The sequence below is a fragment of the Bubalus kerabau genome, chromosome 3 (assembly GCF_029407905.1).
Source record: "Bubalus kerabau isolate K-KA32 ecotype Philippines breed swamp buffalo chromosome 3, PCC_UOA_SB_1v2, whole genome shotgun sequence".
NCBI lineage: Eukaryota > Metazoa > Chordata > Mammalia > Artiodactyla > Bovidae > Bubalus > Bubalus kerabau.
Window position 1 is genome coordinate 60,030,153 of NC_073626.1, and position 21,924 is coordinate 60,052,076.

The window sequence follows — 21,924 nt, forward strand, 5'->3', positions numbered from 1 at the left end:
CTGCAGATATGCTGAGAGGGTCACTTTGAAGGGGCTGCGGAAATAGACGCGCCTAACACTGCCAAAGCCAGAACACTGCCCAAAGGCATACCGAACCTAAAGACACTCCAAAACCTACTACTGGACACTACACTGCCCTTCAGAGAGAGGAGAACCAGCTCCATCAACCAGAACACAGGCACGAGCTCCCCCAACCAGGAAAACATCATAGGACACTAACGCAACCCCCTTCACAGGAGTAGACTCCTCAACCACGAACTATGACCTTGAGAGTCTTAAAAAATTTTTTTCTTTTTAATTTTTTGTCTCTTATAAATCACACTGTTTATTCCTGCAACATATCTCCACCTTCACATTAGCCTTTAGCAGTGCTGTGGAGTTTTCCTCTTTGTTTTTCTTGTTATAAAAATAAAAACGTTCATTTTTAAGATTCTTTCTTTTTATAAATCACACTGTTTATTCCCCAACATATTTCCACCTTCACATTAGCCTTTTGCAGTGCTGTGGAGTTTTGGTCTTTGTTTTCCTTGTTAAAAAAAATTCACTTAAATCTTTTTTCTTTATTTCTTATCAATCACACGGTTTATTCCCTCTACATATTTCTACCTCCACATTAGCCTTTTGAGGTGCTGTGGAGTTTTCTTCTTTGTGTTTCTTGTCAAAAAAAAAAAAAGAAAGAAAGAAAAGAAAAAAGAAAAAGAAAGAAAGAAAAAGAAAAAAATTCATTTTAAGATTTTTTTTCTTTTTTCTTGATGAGTTTTTGATATATTCAACTGCTTTTCCTATAGTTCTTTACTGGCTGTAGCTATTCCTGAATATATATAAATCTCTTTCACATATGTCTATTAATCTTTCAGTTCAGTTCAGTTCAGTCTCTCAGTTATGCCCAACTCTTTTCGACCCCACGGACTGCAGCACGCCAGGCTTCCCTGTCCATCACCAACTCCCAAAGCTTACTTAAACTCATGTCCATTGAGTCGGTGATGCCATCCAACCATCTCATCCTCTGTCATCCCCTTCTCCTCCTGTTTTTAAATATCTGTAAAATCATTCTTTATGAAACAATAAAGCCCCCTTAAGAAACTAATGTAAAGAGCAATATCTAGACAAATCATGGCATGAATCAAAAACAAAAGTTAACATTTAATAAAGAATATTAATCTATTTCTCACTCAGTTTGATCCCATGGATAGGTGACAGCATTTACTGGCAAGAATGGAAAATTCTAGTGATTATGTGGAAGAGCTGAAAATCAGATTTCCAAATTAATAGTATCCCCAATCTTGAAGGCATGATCATAAAATATGACTCAAATATGTTATTTAATACTAGAACATTTTAATGAAAATAAGACCTAGATATTACATGAGTAAGTTTATTAAAAAAAAAAAACCTAGCCTACAGTATTATTTACATGAAAATTTCAGATGCATTTGCAACCTCTCATTTTCTGTAAGATCAACATGACATCTCAGTTATGAAACTCATCAAGCTGGCATAAGGTAAACGTTCTGTTTATCTATTTCTGCATGCATTATGTGTGCATGTTTAGTTGTGTCCAATTCTTTTGCAACCCCATGGACTGTAACCTACCAGGCTTGTCTGTCCATGGAATTCTCCAGGTAAGAATAGTGGAGTAGGTTGCCATTTCCTCCTCCAGGGGATCTTCCCAACACTGGGATCAAACCCGCATCTCTTGTGTCTCGTCTCCTGCGTCTTGTCTCCTGCATTGGCAGGTGGTTTCTTTACCACTTGCACCGCCTCAAAACTTAGTGGTTTAACAGTTTATCTTTCAAGGTTTGGGCAGCTGATGAGCTCAGCTGGGCAGTCCTCCCTTGGGAACCTCAAATAATCAGATGGAAGCTGAGATCATAATCAATGAAAGGAGTCTCCACTCAACATCCAGCACCTGAGGTAGGATGACTGAACAATTGGGAATCAATTAGTCAAGCATCTCATTTTCAACATGGCCTCTTCACCTGGCAGGCTTGTACTTTTTCACATAATGGCAGACTCAAGGTAGGCTGACTTCTTAGGAGGTGACTGACTTCCCCAGAAGTTTCAAGAGAGCTACAAGGAAAGCGGCAAGGCATCTGACTTCGCTTTGGGAGGCATATAGCCTCACTGCTGTTATAATCTAACTAATGGTAAAAGGAATCAAAAACTAGTGCAGATTCAAGGGAATGGAGAAGTAGATTCCACCTCTTAATGAGGAGATGGTGTGTGTGTGTATAAGAAGGGAAAGCTGATTGTGGTTATTTTGGAGTCAGCTACCTCAGTAGTGCTTCCTTGGTGGCTCAGACAATAAAGAATCTACATGCAATGCAAGAGACCCAGGGTCAATCCCTGGGTCAGGAAGATCCCCTAGAGAAGGGAATGGCAACCCACTCCAGTATTCTTCCCTAGAAAATTCCACGGACAGAGGAGCCTGGTTACAGTCCATGGGTTCACAAAGAATTGGACACGACTGAGTGACTAACACACACCCACCCACCTCAGTAATATTTTGAGAATACAGTTGACCCTTGAACAACACAAGTTTGAATTATGCAGATACACTTATTTGTGACTTTTCTTCAATAAGCATACAGCCAGATGTTAGTATTAGCAGGTTCCACGTCTGAGGAAACAGAGGGCCCACTATGGACCTGAGCATTCATGGATTCTGATATTCCACTCAGACCCCAACCTGCACGGATACCAAAGGTCAACTTGTATATATATCCTACTTCTTTATAAAGAGTGATGTCACAGAAGAAAACCTAAATTTGACTTCCTAACAAAAGTGGAGAGCCATAAACACATTCATAATTCTGACTGACTTTCAGCATATTCAGATTAACAATTTATGTGCAGTCTATTTCAAGAATCTAGCATTTGGCCAAAAATTATGTGCACTCTTGTTAACTCAAATATAGTTCCTGAACCAGCAGCACCTGTCAGAAGTGCAGAATATTAGACCCTATTCCAGACCTACTAAATCAGACATGTATTTTAACAAGATGCCTAGGAGATTCATATGCACATTAAAATTTGAGAAGTGCTGACTTAAGCTATACTCATATATAGCTATCACTTGGTATCCATGAAAGATTGGTTCCAAAATTCCACACAGATCCCAAAATCTAAGAAGATGCTCAAGTCTTTCATATAAAATGGCATGGTATTTGCATATAGCCTAAACAGACTTTTCTGTATATTTTAACTCATCTCTAGATTACTTACAAAATATACTACCAGGCAAATACTTTGTACATAGTTGTAAATATAATGTTAATACTATGTAAATAGTTGCTCAGTAATGTCCAACTCTTTGCGACCCCACAGACTGAAGCCCACCAGGTTCATCTGTCCATGGAATTCCCCAGGCAAGAATACTGGAGTGGGTAGCCATTCCCTTCTCCAGGGGATCTTCCCAACCCAGGAACTGAACTCATGTCCCCTACATCTCCTGTATTGCAGGCAGATTTTTTTACCATCTGAACCACCAGGGGACCTGGTGTATGGTAAATTGTTGGTATATGGTAAATTCAAGTTTTGCTCCTGAATATTTTTGATGCATGGTCAGTTGAATGTGGAGATGTACAACCCACAGATACCGACAACAGACCTACTAGAATACACAGAGTATCCTCAAACTTGTCAATTGAAGAAACCTAGAAAATTGAAGTATTCGTCTTCAACTCTGGGGGCAGAGAAGGATGGTATATTTTATTTGAGTTTTAAATGGGAAAAGTAGTTAAAACTTGATTTCTCCTATAGAACCTTTGAAAAGTTGGAAACCTCATGTGTGGAGGTTTGTGCTTTAATCTTGTTTTTATCTGGGACATCAAGGATCATCACTATGTATGGAGGGAAAAGTTTGATTTAGGAGTTTTTTTTATATGACTAGGGAAGCTAAGAACAAAAGACAAAAAAGAGTGCAAAAAACTTGGAAATAGGTAGTAAATATGTTATATACATTTAGTTATTAAGATGGAAAAAATTTCACTATTATTATTAGCAAAATATTTAAAATATGTTTTTAGGCAGGTTAACATCATTGTCTTGTCTTAGATAAAATGAAAGCACATTTAGGAAAAAACTGTCCTTTTAAAATAAATAAAATTAACTTTGAAAACATACCATTTCCTTCCCAAAATATGTTACGTCCATTCAAGTCCATTTCTTGCCAGTTTCTTCTTAATTCATCATTCATTTCTATGATCTAAATTGCAAAATAATTAAAATGCCTATGAGAAACTTCATAAAAATCCAGTAAGTTCAACATTCAAATAAGTTCAAGGTAATTTGAAATTTGCCAGTCTTTACTTTATCTGTTAAGTATCTGGATGCAGATATTATCTAGAAAATTATACTTAAGTTCTTTATAGATAAAACTATTTTAGGAATAGCGAACACTTTAGTTTTTTTCCAAATGGCATCAGATACAAGTCTAGATTAAAATTTAAGCACCAGATATACCAATTTTTAAAAAAGATACTCAACACTTTGAATAGTTCAGTTCAGTTGCTCAGTCGTATCCGACACTTTGCCACCTGAGGGACCACAGCACACCAGGGCTCCTTGTCCATCACCGACTCCCAGAGTTTACTCAAACCCATGTCCATTGAGTCGGTGATGCCATCCAACCATCTCATACTCTGTCATCCCCTTTTTCCTCCTGCCTTCAATCTTTTCCAGAATGAGGATCTTTTCCAATGAATCAGCTCTTCGCATCAGGTGGCCAAAGTATTGATGTTTCAGCTACAACATCAGTCCTTCCGATGAACACCCAAGACTGATCTCCATCAGGATGGACTGGTTGGATCTCCTTGCAGTTCAAGGGACTCTCAAGACTCTTCCCCAACACCACAGTTCAAAAGCATCAATTCTCTGGCACTCAGCTTTCTTTATAGTCCAACTCTCACATCCATATGTGACTACTGGAAGAACCATAGCCTTGACTAGATGGCCCTTTGTTGGCAAAGTAATGTCTCCGCTTTTTAATATGCTGTCTAGGTTGGTCATAACTTTCCTTCCAAGGAGTAAGCATCTTTTAATTTCATGGCTGCAATCACCATCTGCACTGATTTCGGAGCCCAGAAAAATAAAGTCAGCCACTGTTTCCACTATTTCCCCATCTATTTCCCATAAAGTGATGGGACTGGATGGCATGATCTTCATTTTCTGAATGGTGAGCTTTAAGCCAACTTCCTCACTCACCTCTTTCACGTTCATCAAGAGGCTCTTTCTTCACTTTCTGCCATAAGGGTGGTGGCATCTGCATATCTGAGGTTATTGATATTTCTCCCAGCAATCTTGATTCCAGCTTGTGCTTCCTCCAGCCCAGTGTTACTCATGAGGTATTCCGCATATAAATTAAATAAGCAGGGTGACAATATATAGCCTTGACATACTCCTTTTCCTATTTGGAACAAGTCTATTGTTCCATGTCCAGTTCTAACCTGCTTCCTGAACTGCATACAGGTTTCTCAAGAGGCAGGTCAGGTGGTCTGGTATTCCCATCTCTTGAAGAATTTCCCACAGTTTGTTGTGATCCACACAGTCAAAGGCTTTGGCATAGTCAATAAAGCAGAAATAGATGCTTTTCTGGAACTCTCTTGCTTTTTTTGATGATCCAGTCGATGTTGGCAATTTGATCTCTGGTTCCTCTGCCTTTTCTAAATCCAGCTTGAACATCTGGAAGTTCATGGTTCATATACTGTTGAAGCTTGGCTTGGAGAATTTTGAGCATTACTTTACTAGCGTGTGAGATGAGTGCAATTTTATGGTAGTTTGAACATTATTTGGCATTGCCTTTCTTTGGGATTGGAATGAAAACTGACCCTTTCCAGTCCTGTGGCCACTGCTGAGTTTTCCAAATTTGCTGGCATATTGAGTGCAACACTTTCACAGCATCATCTTTTAGGATTTGAAACAGCTCAGCTGAAATTCTGTCACCCTCACTAGCTTTGTTCATAGTGATGCTTCCTAAGGCCCACTTGACTTCGCATTCCAGGATGTCTGGCTCTAGGTGAGTGATCATACCATTGTGATTATCTGGGTCGTGAAGATCTTTTTGTATAGTTCTTCTGTGTATTCTTGCCACCTTTTCTTAATATCTTCTGCTTCTGTTAGGTCCATACCATTTCTGCCCTTTATTGAGCCCATCTTTGTGTGAAATGTTCCCTTGATATCTCTAATTTTCTTGAAGAGATCTTTAGTCTTTCCCATTCTCTTGTTTTCCTCTATTTCTTTGTATTGATCACTGAGGAAGGCTTTCTTTTCTCTCCTTTCTATTCTTTGGAACTCTGCATTCAAGTGGGTATATCTTTCCTTTTCTCCTTTGCTTTTCACTTCTCTTCTTTTCACAGCTATTTGTAAGGCCTCCTCAGACAGCCATTTTGCTTTTTTGCATTTCTTTTGCTTGGGGATGGTATTTATCCCTGTCTCCTGTACAATGTCACGACCTCCATCCATAGTTCATCAAGCACTCTATCAGATCTAATCCTTTGAATCTATTTCTGACTTCTACTGTAATCGAAGTAGAAGTTGATCCATAATCGTAATGGATTTGATTTAGGTCACACCTGAATGGTCTAGTGGTTTTGCCTACTTTCTTCAATTTAAGTCTGAATTTGGCAATAAGGACTTCATGATCTGAGCCACAGTCAGCTCCTGCTCTTGTTTTTGCTGACTGTATAGAGCTTCTCCATCTTTGGCTGCAAAGAATATAACCAATCTGATTTTGGTATTGACCATCTGGGGATGTCCATGTATAGAGTCTTCTCTTGTGTTGTTGGAAGAGGGTGTTTGGTATGACCAGTGTGTTCTCTTGGAAAAACTCTATTAGCCTTTGCCCTGCTTCATTCTGTACTCCAAGGCCAAATTTACCTGTTAGTCCCAGTGTTTCTTGACTTCCTACTTTTGCATTCCAGACCCCTATAATGAAAAAGATATCTTTTTGGGGTGTTCATTCTAGAAGGTCTTGTAGGTCTTCAAAGAACCATTCAACTTCAGCTTTTTCAGCATTACTGGTCGAGGCATAGACTTGGATTACCGTGATACTGAATGGTTTGCCCTGTAAATGAACAGAGATCATTCTGTCGTTTTTGAGATTGCACCCAAGTACTGCATTTCAGACTCTCTTGTTGCCTATGATGGCTACTCCATTTCTTCTAAGAGATTCTTGCCCACAGTGGTAGATAAAATGGTCATCTAGTTAAATTAACCCATCCAGTCCATTTTAGTTTGCTGATTCCTAAAGATGTCAAGGTTCAGTCTTTCCATCTCCTGTTTGACCACTTCCAATTTGCCTTGATTTATGGACTTAACACCCAGGTTCCTCTGCAATATTGCTCTTTACAGCATCAGACCTTGCTTCTGTCACCAGTCACATCGACAACTGGGTGTTGTTTTTGCTTTGGCTCCATCTCTTCATTCTTTCTGGAGTTATTTCTCCACTGATCTTCAGTAGCATATTGGCCACCTACCGACCTGGGGAGTTCATCTTTCAGCGTTCTATCTTTTTGCCTTTTCATACTGTTCATGGGGTTATATTTATGATTTTCAGTGATTTTATTTGTTATGTAAAATGTTATACTGTATACAGTGTCTCCATATATACCACCTATAATTTTCAAAGAAAATTACAGAAATTTTCAAATTTCATTAATTTTAAAATTAAGATGTTTGTGTTGGGAGGTACAAATTGTGATACCTGAAATTCTACCTGTACCTGGGACTTTTTTCCCAGCACTGTCTTGTTTCCAACAACTCAAATACTGGAGTCTTTCCCATTACCCTTTAAAAATTTGGGGGCCCTCTCTGGGACACATTTCTGGGAGTAATTCTTTTTAATTTATGGATAATTGAGGAAAGAGAAGTTCATAGAGATATATATGATGACAAAATTTGCATCATACATTTGTACCAGACCTAAGCTAAATTTTGGAATCATTTTCCAGCTTACAGTATATTGTAAAAGGCCCTACATGCTCAATTGCTGTTGTGTCTGACTCTTTGAGACCCCATGGACTGTAGCCCACTAGGCTCCTCTGTCCATGGAATTTTTCAGGCACGAATTCTGGAGTGGGTTGCCATTTCCTTCTCCAAGGCATCTTCCCTACATAGGGATTGAATTTGCATCTCTTGCGCTTCCTGCATTGGCAGTGGGAATCTTCACCACTGGGGCACTTGGAAAGCCGAAGAGGTCCTGCAACGGCTTCTTAAAAGAATAAATTCATTTTGCATTTTCCTTCCAGTACTTTATATTGGATTAAGTTAGTAGTTAGGACAAGTGCTTACCACCAATTTGCTATATACATTATGTACTTACTTTATATGATCTCATTAATCTTCTCTTCAGATTTAGGATTGTAGGTAGAATTGAGATTCCAATCCCAGAGCTCATGTTCTTTACCATTTTCATACTGTTTTGACGTGAGAAACAGGTCCTACTCATTAAGGTCAAGGTAAGTATTTGAGAGGCGCTCCCCTGGTGGCTCAGATGGCATACAATCCACCTAGAATGCAGGGCACCTGGGTTCAATCCCTGGGTTGGGAAGATACCCTGGAGAAGGGAACGGCTACCTACTCCATTATTCTTGCCTGGAGTTCATGGTCAGAAGAGCCTGGTGAGCTACAGTGCATGGGGTCGCAAAGAGATGGACACGACATAGTGACTAAACAACAAAGTATTTGGGGAAAGAAGTAATTACAAAACAGCCTTTGTCGCCTCTCTAAGGAGTGCTAGATTAACTGAGAGGCGGTTTGTGAAATCCAGCGGGCAGGATGGCTGTGGGAGGGGTGTTCTGTTGAGGCCCCGCCTCCCAGCTCCTGGAGAGGGCGTGGAAGCCCCGCCCCCACGCGCGCCCTCCCCGTTCCCCACAGGAAGCTGCACCCCGCGCAGCTGCCAACCTCGGGACAGAATGGCTGCAGCGGGCGGTGGCCACGGCGAAGCCCTGCTCCCAGGATGGAGGTGACGGCCGCTGCAGTTTGGGAAGCTGGAGATTAAGGGAGAGGCGAGGAGATCAGGAAGGAAAGGAAAGCCTCACCCCCAACTGCCCGTTTTTATCAGTAGGTTACAGCTTGGCAAGGAAGAGGGAGTACTCCTAAGGTGTAAGTCTCCCAAGAGGCTCCTAAGGCCCAAGGGTTTTGCTTGGAATCCCAGTCTGGGCTTTAGCACTAGGGTCACGCAGAGATGAAGCCTGAAGGCCGCTTTGGATAGATCTTTCTCCTTGTGGGTAGCCATGTGTGATCCATTAATGTCTATAAGGTTTCAAATTTTAAACCTACTAGAAAATGTTAGACCTGAATTCAGTGGTCTTAGCCAGATTTAATGGCTTCAGGTTGCAGGAATTGCCATCTATCCCACTGCAGCCTGTATTTCTTAGCTAAGAATGTAAATATGATCTATTTATTGAAGTTGGAGATGGAGTTTGACTCACTAGTATAAAAACCGAAGTTGCTGAGATTCAAAAATACCAGTAATGATATTAAGGTATTTAGATGAACTAGACATATTCTTGAAATTAATTCTAGATTAATTTTGGCAAACCAGTGTTTATGGATTCATAGTTGCTAAAAAGAATCTTTGTGATGGTGATAATCCAACCAATTTGGAGTAATTAACTCTGAGTTGCCTGAGTGGCCACAACTGTTCTAGTACTTTAGCATAAACAAAAAAAGAAGAGTTTAAATACTGAGAGGAAAAATCATATATTTTACTGCAAAACCGAATAAAAGGTGACTCAAGATATCAATTACTTCTCTTCATGGACATGAATAATTAAGAGTGACCTGTTAATTTATTCTCCATCTTTTGGGTGATATCACCTTTAACATTTTTAATCATCAAAATCTTCATTGTTTCTTGTAATACTAACAACACAGTACTGAGCTCTGTCCACCTCTGCCTTGAAATTGTTTTCTCTGCTTGCTTGTATTTTTAATCACACTTTTTACTCCTCCTTAAGCCACTGTAAATTAATGTAAAATTCCTTTTACTAGTTTTAAAAGTTCTGTTTCAGTGGTTATCAACTTTGAGCCACATTAGGAGAGCCACAGCCATATCCTATATCAAAGTTCTAACAATCTCAGGTCCATTTCTTTTAGCCCATACTTTTTCATCTCTGCAATGAAGATGCTGAACTTGACTCCGAAGTACACAATTATTTCTAACATGCTAATTTCCCCCCTTATTTGTCATGAATATTCATTAGCAGGACAGGGGATTTCAGTTAGTTTTCAGTTAATATGGCCAGTATTACAATTGACCATATTTAACTGCTTCTGAAGAGGTCAATTTTTTCCATAAAATCTTTTAAACTAATCAGTGGAGGAGTGGGGAGTAGATTTCTTCCACCCTACTGAAATTGGACTCAATTACTTTAACTCCCCCATTTCTCCTTTTGTTATGTATTTGTCTCTGTTTATTCAGTGACATTACTGTCACACTCAGTGCTGAACACATTACAGACAAAAGACACTCCTTGCCCTCCAGATGAGAAATATTACTGCAGTGTAATATCATTGTTATGGGGTTATGTAGCATGTACTACCCAGGTGGTGCAGTGGTAAAGAATCCACCTGCCAGTGCAGGAGACTTAAGAGATGGGTGTTCGATCCCTGGGTCAGGAAGATTCTCTGGAGTAGGAAATGGCATTCTACTCCAATATTCTTGCCTGGAGAATCTCATGGACAGAGAAGCCTGGTGGGCTACAGTCCATGGGCTCACAAGGAGTCAGACATGACTGAGAACATACACAGCATGTACTATGGAAGCGTAGAGGGGCACTTACTCCCTTGGAGAAACCTGTGGAAGAAACTAGCAAGCAGTTAAGGAATTATCCAGGAGGAGAAAAATAAATGTATTTCAAGCAGGAGGAATAGTGTGCCAATGCATTGCTTACTGCAAGAAATCCTACATTGCTGGTTCTTGAGAAATGGAGATTGGATAAGAATGATAGGCCGTACCTTCATCCTAAAGGATCTCCTAGGTCTCTAAGGCAGAGAAGGCAATGGCACCCCACTCCAGTACTCTTGCCTGGAAAATCCCATGGATGGAGGAGCCTGGTGGGCTACAGTCCCTGGGGTCGCTAAGAGTCGGACACGACTGAGCGACTTCACTTTCACTTTTCCCTCTCATGCATTGGAGAAGGAAAATGGCAACCCACTCCAGTGTTCTTGCCTGGAGAATCCCAGGGACGGGGGAGCCTGGTGGGCTGCCCTCTATGGGGTGGCATAGAGTCGGACACGACTGACGCGACTTAGCAGCAGCAGCAGCAGGCCTCTAAGGATTTGGTAGATTTTATCCCAAGGATGTGGTAAGCTAATCAAGTTTTTAAGCAGGGAGGCACACATTAAGATTCAGAGAATACTTTAGCCAAGTTAAAAGCAGGCTGCTTGAGAATTCATACAGTGCATTTGGTCCAGACAAATGAGATATAGGCTCTACGGTAACAGATAGAGACTAAGTTCACTTGACCGTTATTGAGGTCTTCATTGCCTTTTGAGGATCTTCGGTTTAGATTCTCTGGGATGAGGCCATAATAGAATTAGAGAGAGGTCTCACATTTGGCTAGTTTGTGGTGATTATAGATTACTGGAAGAATGGAGAGTCATTTGTCTTTCTTGTCTACACAAGCAGTATGATTTCAGCTAATATTTCTGTATTCCTAATTCAAAGTTATCTCTGTTCATGTCCAAGGCAAACCATTGAGTATCACGGTAATCCAAGTCTGTGTCCTGATCAGTAATGCTGAAGAAGCTGAAGTTGAATGGTTCTATTAAAACCTACAAGACCTACTAGAACTAACACCCCAAAAAGATGTCCTTTTCATATAGGGGACTGGAATGCAAAAGTAGGAAGTCAAGAAAACACTGGGTATAACAGGCAAATTTGTCCTTGGAATACAGAATGAAGCAAGGCAAAGGCTAACAGAGTTTTGCCAAGAGAACACACTGGTCATAGCAAACACCCTCTTCCAACAACACAAGAGAAGGCTCTACACATGGACACCACCAGATGGTCAATACCAAAATCAGATTAATTATATTCTTTGCAGCCCAAGATGGAGAAGCTCTATACAGTCAGCAAAAACAAGAGTGGGAGCTGACTGTGGCTCAGATCATGAAGTCCTTATTGCCAAATTCAGACTTAAATTGAAGAAAGTAGGCAAAACCACTAGACCATTCAGGTGTGACCTAAATCAAATCCCTTACGATTATACAGTGGAAGTCAGAAATAGATTCAAGGGATTAGATCTGACAGACTGCCTGATTAACTATGGACGAAGGTTTGTGACATTGTACAGGAGACAAGGATAAAGACCATCCCCAACAAAAAGAAATGCAAAAAAGCAAAATGGCTATCTGACGAGGCCTTACAAATAGCCGTGAAGAGAAGCAAAAAGGAAAGATATACCCATTTGAATGCAGAGTTCCAAAGAGTAGCAGGAAGACATGAAAGCCTTCTTCAGTGATCAATGCAAAGAAATAGAGGAAAACAATAGAATGGGAAAGACTAGAGATCTCTTCAAGAAAATCAGAGATATCAAGGGAACATCTCATGCAAAGATGGGCTCAATAAAGGGCAGAAATGGTATGGACCTAACAGAAGCAGAAGATATTAACAAGAGGTGGCAAGAATACTGAAGAACTGTACAAAAAGATGTTCATGACCCAGATAATCACGATGGTGTGATCACTCACCTAGAGCCAGACATCCTGGAATGCGAAGTCAAGTGGGCCTTAGGAAGCATCACTACAAACAAAGCTAGTGGAGGTGATGGAATTCCAGTTGAGCTGTTTCAAATCCTGAAAGATGATGCTGTGAAAGTGCTTCACTCAATATGCCAGCAAATTTGGAAAACTCAGCAGTGGCCACAGGACTGGAAAAGGTCAGTTTTCATTCCAATCCCAAAGAAAGGCAATGCCAAAGAATGCTCAAACTACCGCACAATTGCACTCATCTCACACACTAGTAAAGTAATGCTCAAAATTCTCCAAGCCAGGCTTCAGCAATAAGTGAACCGTGAACTTCCAGATGTTCAAGCTGGATTTAGAAAAGGCAGAGGAACCAGAGATCAAATTGCCAACGTCCACTGGATCAAAAAAGCAAGAGAGCTCCAGAAAAACATCTATTTCTGGTTTATTGACTACACCAAAGCCTTTGAATGTGTGGATCACAACAAACTGTGGAAAATTCTTCAAGAGATGGGAATACCAGACCACCTGACCTGCCTCTTGAGAAATCTGGATGCAGGTCAGGAAGCAAGTTAGAACTGGACATGGAACAACAGACTGGTTCCAAATAGGAAAAGGAGTACATCAAGGCTGTATATTGTCACCCTGCTTATTTAACTTCTATGCAGAGTACATCATGAGAAACTCTGGGCTGGAGGAAGCACAAGCTGGAATCAAGATTGCTGGGAGAAATATCAATAACCTCAGAGATGCAGATGACACCAGCCTTAGGGCAGAAAGTAAAGAAGAACTAAAGAGCCTCTTGATGAAAGTGAGGGTGAGAAAGTTGGCTTAAAGCCCAACATTCAGAAAACTAAGATCATGGCATCTGGTCCCATCACTTCATGGGAAATAGATGGGGAAACAGTGGCTGACTTTATTTTTCTGGGCTCCAAAATCAGTGTAGATGGTGATTGCAGCCATGAAATTAAAAGATGCTTACTCCTTGGAAGTAAAGTTATGACCAACCTAGACAGCATATTAAAAAGCAGAGACATTACTTTGTCAACAAAGGTCCGTCTAGTCAAGGCTATGGTTCTTCCAGTAGTGACGTATGGATGTGAGAGTTGGACTATAAAGAAAGCTGAGTGCCAAAGAATTGATGCTTTTGAACTGTGGTGCTGGAAAAGACTCTTGAGAGTCCCTTGAACTGCAAGGAGATCCAACCAGTCCATCCTAAAGGAAATCAGTCCTGAATATTCATTTGAAGGACTGATGTTGAAGCTCAAACTCCAATACTTTGGCCACCTGATGTGAAGAGCTGACTCTCTTGAAAAGACCCTGATGCTGGGAACAATTAAAGGCACGAGGAGAAGGGGACGACAAAGGATGAGATGGTTGGATGGCATCACCGACTCAATGGACAGGAGTTTGATTAAACTCTGGGAGCTGGTGATGGACAGGGAGGCCTGGCGTGCTGCAGTCCATGGTGTGCAGAGTTGGACCAGACTGAGGGACTGAACTGAACTGTGGGATCTGGTTTTCAAAGAACACATGCACTATAAATACTCCAATCTAAATTTTGTTAAAAATCTGTTTCTTACCATGTTCTGACAAATTTTGATCGCACAGCCCAACAATTTCCATATAAGAAACAGCAACTTCTCATCTTACTCTTACCTGGAAAATCCCGTCTGTTACCCCCAAATAGAGGTAAATAACAGGATTTTTGAAGTTATGTTTTATCTTCTTTCTCTAAATTGTATTTCCTTACTTTTCCCCCACCCCGTTACTTTCCCTCTTTTCCTTTACAGAGGATTGATAACTTCTGTCAGATATGCCAGGTTAATGTTTTATTTTTCCCTGAATAGCATGGAACCCAGTGTATTAGTTCAGGCTGCCATAGCAAAATACTCTAGACTGGGCTTAAAAAGCACACAGGCATTTTCTCATAGTTCTAGAGGCTAGAAGTCTAAGGTCAAGGTACTGACATGACTGGTTTCTGGTAAGAGCTCTACTCCTGGATCAGAGAGGGCCACTTTTCCTCTCTGTCCAGCAGCAGGAATAGGAATTGCGATGTTGGTGAAAGGATAACAGAGAATAAGCAAACTCAGTGGTATCTCTTCTTAGAAGGGCACTAATCCCACCAGGAGTGCCCCAGCCCCACCCTCACTAAACCTAACTGCCTCTTTAAAAGGTTCATCTGCAAATGCCATCTCACTTGGGGTCAGGGCTTCAACTGGAAAATTTGGAGGATACAATTTAGTCCATGTTGTTGATGTTCAGTCATCCCGTCATGACTCTTTGGACTGCAGCACACCAGGCCTCCCTGTCCCTCACCATCTCCCGAAGTTTGCCCAAGTCCATGTCCACTGCGTTGGTGATAGCATCCAGGCATCTCATCCTCTGATGCCCTCTTCTTCTGCCCTCAATCCTTCCCAGCATCAGGGACTTTTCCAATGAGTCAGCCCTTTGAATCAGATGACCAAAGTAATCATCTGATGATAACAGTTGACTCACTGGACTGAGTAAATCAACCACCCAAGAACAGTTAAGTATTTTTCAATTTAGTGTTTATAACCAATAGTAATTATGCTATTATTATTAATAGCAGTACTTACTTGGAAAATCCCATGGATGGAGGAGCCTGGGAGGCTGCAGTCCATGGGGTCGCTAAGAGTCAGATACAACTGAGCGACTTCACTTTCATGCACTGGAGAAGGAAATGGCAACCTACTCCAGTGTTCTTGCCTGGAGAATCCCAGGGACGGGGGAGCCTGGTGGGCTGCCGTCTATGGGGTTGCACAGAGTCGGACACGACTGAAGTGACTTAGCAGCAACTTAGCAGTTATTATGAAGGTTGGTTCTTGAGAATAAAATGAATTAATAGTCTATATTAGTTTATTAATTTTTTATAGTTTTGAAAAAATTTTCAATATACAAACAGGCCAGTGATTCCTTATTTACAAAACAATCATTTAACACATGATAGTACACAGATAGTTTAAACCTGATTCATTATTTTATGACCATATTGACTTCAATAGTAAATTTTCTTAAACATAATTATGTGGCTTCTGGAAGATGGGTTAAATGATGAAAAAATGGGCGACCATGAACACACCGTGTAATTTCATTTCTAAACTGGTGCTTCATTCTGTAGATAATATCTTGCATGTCCTCTTTTGATAAGTACATGGGCAATTGTCTAGACAGACGTACTGCTTCTCCCTGTGGAGAGAAAGCCATACATTTTACTATGATATATCTGAAGCAGAAAACAGGTTTTTACTGGCAAATAGGAAGACAGAAAATTGATTATATTCTTTAATTATTCACTCACTCAACAAATATTTACTAAACAACAATTTTGTGCTAGTCATTGTTGTAGGTTCTACAAATACAGCAGAGAACAAGAAAAGCAACATCCTTGCTCTTCTGAAACTGACATTCTAGTGCAGAGAAGCAGAAAGATAAAAAGATAACCTAGACAAGCGAGAGGGGTGGAATGGGGTGGGAAATGGGAGGGAGGCTCATGAGGGAGGGAGTATATGTATACCTATGACTCATTCATGTTGATGTATGGCAGAAACCAACACAACATTGTAAAGCAATTATCCTCCAATTAAAAATAAACAAGTTTTTTAAAAGACAAAATTTCAGCAAGTTACTGCACAAAATTAAACTGAATAATGTGATAAAGAGAGTATAGTTAGGGAAAGTTTCCTCCAGGTGACATTTAAGCAGCTTTTCCTCTCATAAACAGATAACAAACCTTCTAGGATTTCAAAATCATTTACTATTTTATTAAGAAAGAGTTAAGTACCTTAAAATCTAGCCAATCTACATAAGCTAATAATACATACCTCTAAATAACTTATCACTTTTCGAGGTCTACATTCATAAACTTCCTTTGCATTTTTGTTTAATATAGCATTAAGGATTTCTTTTAAATCCATCACTCCATAGAATGGAAGGCAATTGGCCATTCCTTCTATTTCCAAGGAGTTTTCAGCAATGGAAACTCCTAAAAGAAAAAAAAAAAAACACATATAGTTAAATTTTGTTTTAACTGTATTCCAGAAAATGTCTAAGGAAAACAAAATCACTGTTAAAATATTTGGTGAACATTCATTAGAATCTAATATTGTCGGAAAAAGTTTTGTTCCCTAGTTGAAAAACAAATAATTTCCCATAGGATTTCACATTCACATTAAGTCATAAGTGCTCAAAGAAACCACATGTACTTTTTATCATTTAATCTCAGATATTATTGTTCTGTTCCCTACATTTGTTTAGAACATTTCTTACTTTGGAGAGAAAATGGAGTCCCATGATATTTATTAAAATAAAACTGGTTTAAATGTTTTAACAACTGTTGCTATTCCAATTCAATCATACTGGTTTAATATCTAAAAGCCTGAATTATTTTGAAGATTAGTTTATCTTACAAGTTATTATAAAAATATAGTAAGTTATTTTTTTCCAGCTTTATTTAGATATGTTTGACACATAACACTGTGTAAGTTTAAGGTGCACAACGTGTTGATAAATATACATATAAGTTACAGAATGATTACCACTATAGTAACATTAATATATTAGCAGTTTGAGGAATTGAAATACTAATGTTTAGTTTTTAGAATAATGTTTAAATCTGACATATCTATTATTTGAACTTCCCAAGCATCAAATTTAGCTTTTGAACATATTTTATGATTTTCAGAAAATAGCAAAGATTTGGGTTTTTTGGCTCTATCTGTGTAACAGTATTCTTAATATTGCAGACCACAAAATGTTACCTATAAGTAAAGAAAAAGAGATAGTCCGATGTTGGATAAGCTATCAAAGGGAAAATTTTAAAAGAGGAGTGATGTAGCTTGAAGAGTTTCAGGTCCTGAGATGAACCCATTCCTAACCTGCCATTTACAGACTAGTTCCTTGACCAGAATGGCAGATGCACTAGTGGTATAATAAACAGTGCAGGCATCCTAATATTCCTCCCAGGAAACAACTGGAGAACAATATAAGAAGATACATAATCAAGTGTTCAGGGATAAAATACAGAGTTCAGTAAAAGGAGACAAAATGAGGGTCTGAGCAACCAACCGAACTTAAATGGGACTAAACAGGGATTAGATAGGCAAAGAGGAAGTAGCAGAATATTCCAGTAAACATCTTTTTATATATATACAGATAGAAAAAATTTATCAGTCAAGAGAGTTTTCATTATTGCTAGTTCTATAGTATTTGCAATATGATTAGACTGAAACATTTAATACTGACTACATGAATGCAGGAACATTTTGTGGATATGGGTAAAAATTGCTGTGTGTGCTTAGCCGCTCAGTTGTGTCTGACAGTCCATGCAACCCCATGGACTGTAGCCCACCAGGCTCTTCTGTCCATGGGATTCTCCAGGCAAGAATACTGGAGTGGGTTGCCATGCCCTCCTCCAGGGGATCCTCCCAGCCCCGGGACTGAACCCAGGTCTCCTGCATTGCACATGGATTCTTTACCATCTTGAGTCACCAGAGAAGCCTGGGTAAAAAGTATATGGGAACAAATGAGGAAATTGAACAACATGTTAATCTCTGTGTTTGCAGAATATAGATAAGGAAAACTTAAGAGACATTTAGAATCATGTTCAAGAAGTTTTCATAAAATTCTGTGAAATGCTTCCCCATCTTCTGAAAATACTTTAATAAGTGGTCTGACAAGCTTGCAGTTCCCCAAATGGGTAATTCTTACTGATACAGAACAAAAGCTATTCTCATTAACAATCATATTTCTTTAAGGTCACATTAAGAATCCTCTTCCTTAAAGCCAAATGTATTATTCCTCTCTTTCAAGTACTATTATCCAAAGATGTTTTCTGGCAACTGGCAAACTGCTGATCAAAAGTTAGTCCAATACAGTAAAACTCACTAAAAGACGAGAAATAGTCTTTTTAAAAAAATGACAAAAAATAATGAAGGAAAAAACAGCTAAAAAAAATGAAAAGAAACATGAATATTTTTATCTTGATCTGTAACAGAGAAGAGAAACAATGCTGATGATAATCTAAGTAAATTCCACTCAAATCAAGTCAGCTTGCAGATGACTAGCTTATTCATTTTTATATCTTGGTGCCATGCCAAGTACCCCACATTTATAGGACTTTTAAAAACACTATCTACAAGTTAAATGTGTCCCTGAAACAGAAACTTATTGGGTAACTCAAAAACAAACATGCTCCTGAAACAGACAGGCTAATTATCCTAACTTAAACAAAAATTGTTGTGATAACATCTTTCATGAAAAAAAAAAAAAAAAAAGTACTTGCCACCAATACCACAAAGTTATTTAGGAAAATAGACTAAGAAAAAAAATATCTGCTACACACATACATAAACTCCTTGATTCATACTTCAAATAAATTTTTAAATGTCAGAAGCCCTGAGGAAAAAAGATTTCTAGGAGGACCTAAAAAATGAGTGTAAGTGTTAGTCGCTCAGTTGTGCCCGACTCTTTGCGACCCCATGGACTGCAGCCCACCAGGCTCCATCTGTCCATGAGATTTTCCAGGCAAGGATACTGGAGTGGGTTGCCATTTCCTTCTCTAGGGGATCTTCCCAACCCAGGGATTGAACCCAGGTCTCCTGCACTGCAGACAGATTCTTTACCGACTGAGGTACAAGGGAGGAGGTGCTAGAGAATGGGCAGAGAAGAGAAAATTTAAACACATACCATTGGCACATACTATGCTAACTGACCTTCATGAAGTAAATATATCAATTTTAATAGGAACTAAACATAAATTAAGAGCTAGGTTTTAAAGGCAGATTGCTTGGGTTCATATCCTGGTTGTATCATTAATTCTGTATACTTAAGCAAACTAAATTTCTCCTGCCTTGATTTTTATAACTGTAAAAAATGTGCATAGTAACTGAACTATAGGCCTTTAGAAAGATCAAATGAATTAATACATGTACTGTCATGCATATAATAATTATTAGCTGCTATTGATGCAGAAACATTGAGGCCAACTGATTTCCCCTGCAACATGTATTTAAATGGCAGATTTGGGACTTGAACTAACTCTTTACTCCAAATCTAAATATCCAGGATTGAGGTAGGGGGTAGTAAGTTCTGAGTAGGTTTTCTTAAAACTGCTAGTCAATAAAATTAAAGTATGGAATACCAAAGCATTTTCTGTATATATCCTATTTCATGGATTTGTATATCATTTTTACTTATTTTCTCTTCATGTCTCAGTAAATCATTCCTTTAAAATTTTTCTACATTGTTTTTCTACACTTTGCCCATGGCAAGTTTAGGGGTGAGTGGGCCAGGGGACAGTGGAATCACTCGTCCAGGAACCTTTGTGCCTCTTGATACCAGACAGAAGGCAAAGTAACAGGACAAGACTGGCCTGCATTTGCGGATGGGTTCCTGGGTCAGGAAGATCCCCTGGAGAAGGAAATGGCAATCCACTCCAGCACTCTTGCCTGGAAAATCCCATGGACGGAGGAGCCTGATAGGCTACAGTCCATGGGGTCGCAAAGAGTGAACACGACTGAGGGACTTCACTTTCACTTCACTTTCTTTCCTTACCACTAGTGCCACCTGGGAAGCAGGGATAGATAGGGCAGAGGCAGTTAAGTATGGAAACTATGAAAGAACAGAGAAGGGGCCAGCCAGGAAAACTGAAGTCTCCTAGCCAGATGAATTTTCCTTTTTCTCCTCACCTGGTGAATCTCCATAGTAAACAAACAGTATTATAACAGGCTTTATAGCAAAGCCTGGACCATAAAGAAAGCTGAGCGCCAAAGAATTGATGCTTTTGAAATGTAGTGCTGGAGAAGACTCTTGAGAGTCTCTTGGGCTGCAAGGAGATCAAACCAGTCAATCCTAAAGGAAATTAGTCCTGAATATTCACTGGAAGGACTGATGCTGAAGCTGAAGCTCCAGTACTTCGGCCACCTGATGTGAAGAACTGACTCATTGAAAAAGACCCTGATTCTGGGAAAGATTGAAGGCAGGAGGAGAAGGGGACGACAGAGGATGAGATGTTTGGATGGCATCACCGACTTGATGGACAAGAGCTTGAGTAAACTCCGGGAGTTGCTGATGGACAGGGAAGCCTGGCGTGCTGCAGTCCATGGCGTTGCAAAGAGTCGGAGACAACTCAGCAACTGAACTGAACTGAACTGATAGCAAAGCCATGGAAGCAAATCATTCACTTTCCAAACAGTAAGACTGTTGATGTTAAGACACCTCCTTGGGAAAACAAGTAAATCATTTTAGAAAAGAAAAAGAGATGTCCAATTTTGTTAGCTGATTCCAATATTCTACATGTTTATTTCTGCTTCATCAGCTAAGGAGTATTTAATAATTTAGTTAGACACAGCAGGCAGTATGCATGTTGTGACAAAGGATGGCAAAAATTATAGTTGTTAGTTATGGAAATGCTAAACACAAAGCAATGGACTGAAAGAGATGCCAAACTTGCTTGTTTCAGGCAGAAGTGACCTTTTGGAAATACACTGTTTTTATACAGCTGACATCATACTTGTGGTGAGACAAAAACATATCATCATATCTGTAAATTATGAAACCCAAAAGTAACTTTTGGAACAAGATTTATTTTTCCAACTCAGGAAATATTAAACCACAGTATCATACCTGGTATCAATTTTATCTTGAAACCATTTGCTGTAAGACGAGGATCGGACAGGTAAACTGATCCACTGTACCTTTGGTCATCTGCTGTCATTTTATGTAAAATCTCTAAATAATGGGATCCATTAAAAAGACTGAAAAAGAAATTATGGCCCTTTAACTTCTTAAATATTTAAAGTAAAATATGAGAATTTATGGACAAAAGTTAATCTGAAGGCCCTTTAAAAAATGTTATTATCAGTAACCAAAATACAACAGTGGAAGGAGCCCTGTGAGAAACTCTACTGCTTTTCCATTTGCTTAATACTTCATAGACCTACCACATACAGTGTACAGAAAGGAAGAATAGACAAAAGCAGTTTCTATCTTCTACAACTTTACAAACTAAATGTGAAATTTAAAAAGTGCTTTCGATATACTACAAATGAAAACTTTATTTATAAATAATGCCATGACACAATACACTGTCAAGTTATTGATGCAGTCCACCTTGCATAATATTCTGTCATTAGTCAAGGCTTCTTCAATAAGCAGATAAGCATGTAACCTTTTCTCCTAGGAACTTAAAAATTTAATAATTCAGGACTCCGG

The 21,924-nt window shown here is 39.3% G+C and overlaps 1 protein-coding gene and 1 long non-coding RNA gene across 7 annotated transcripts in view; both read right to left on the reverse strand.

Moving 5' to 3' along the window:
- Positions 1–1,124: 1,124 nt before the first annotated feature.
- Positions 1,125–8,606, reverse strand: LOC129646158 (uncharacterized). Its single transcript, XR_008711729.1, has 3 exons — positions 8,321–8,606; positions 4,126–4,207; positions 1,125–1,923 (listed from the first exon to the last, which is right to left on the reverse strand). It is a non-coding gene; the product is annotated as an uncharacterized LOC129646158 (long non-coding RNA).
- A 6,959-nt stretch (positions 8,607–15,565) lies between these two features.
- PMS1 (PMS1 homolog 1, mismatch repair system component) overlaps positions 15,566–21,924 on the reverse strand; it is a 118,418-nt gene continuing 112,059 nt past the window's right edge. For 5 of the 6 annotated variants that reach the window (XM_055571951.1, XM_055571948.1, XM_055571950.1 and 2 more), the window contains 3 exons: positions 21,337–21,467; positions 16,536–16,696; positions 15,566–15,900 (listed from right to left, as the gene is read on the reverse strand). In XM_055571951.1, the coding sequence (XP_055427926.1) occupies positions 15,736–15,900; positions 16,536–16,696; positions 21,337–21,467 (457 nt within the window). In that variant the 3' untranslated portion in view covers positions 15,566–15,735. Of the gene's footprint in view, positions 15,901–16,535; positions 16,697–21,336; positions 21,468–21,924 lie in introns of those variants that run through there. The other variant, XM_055571953.1, reaches the window with a different exon arrangement.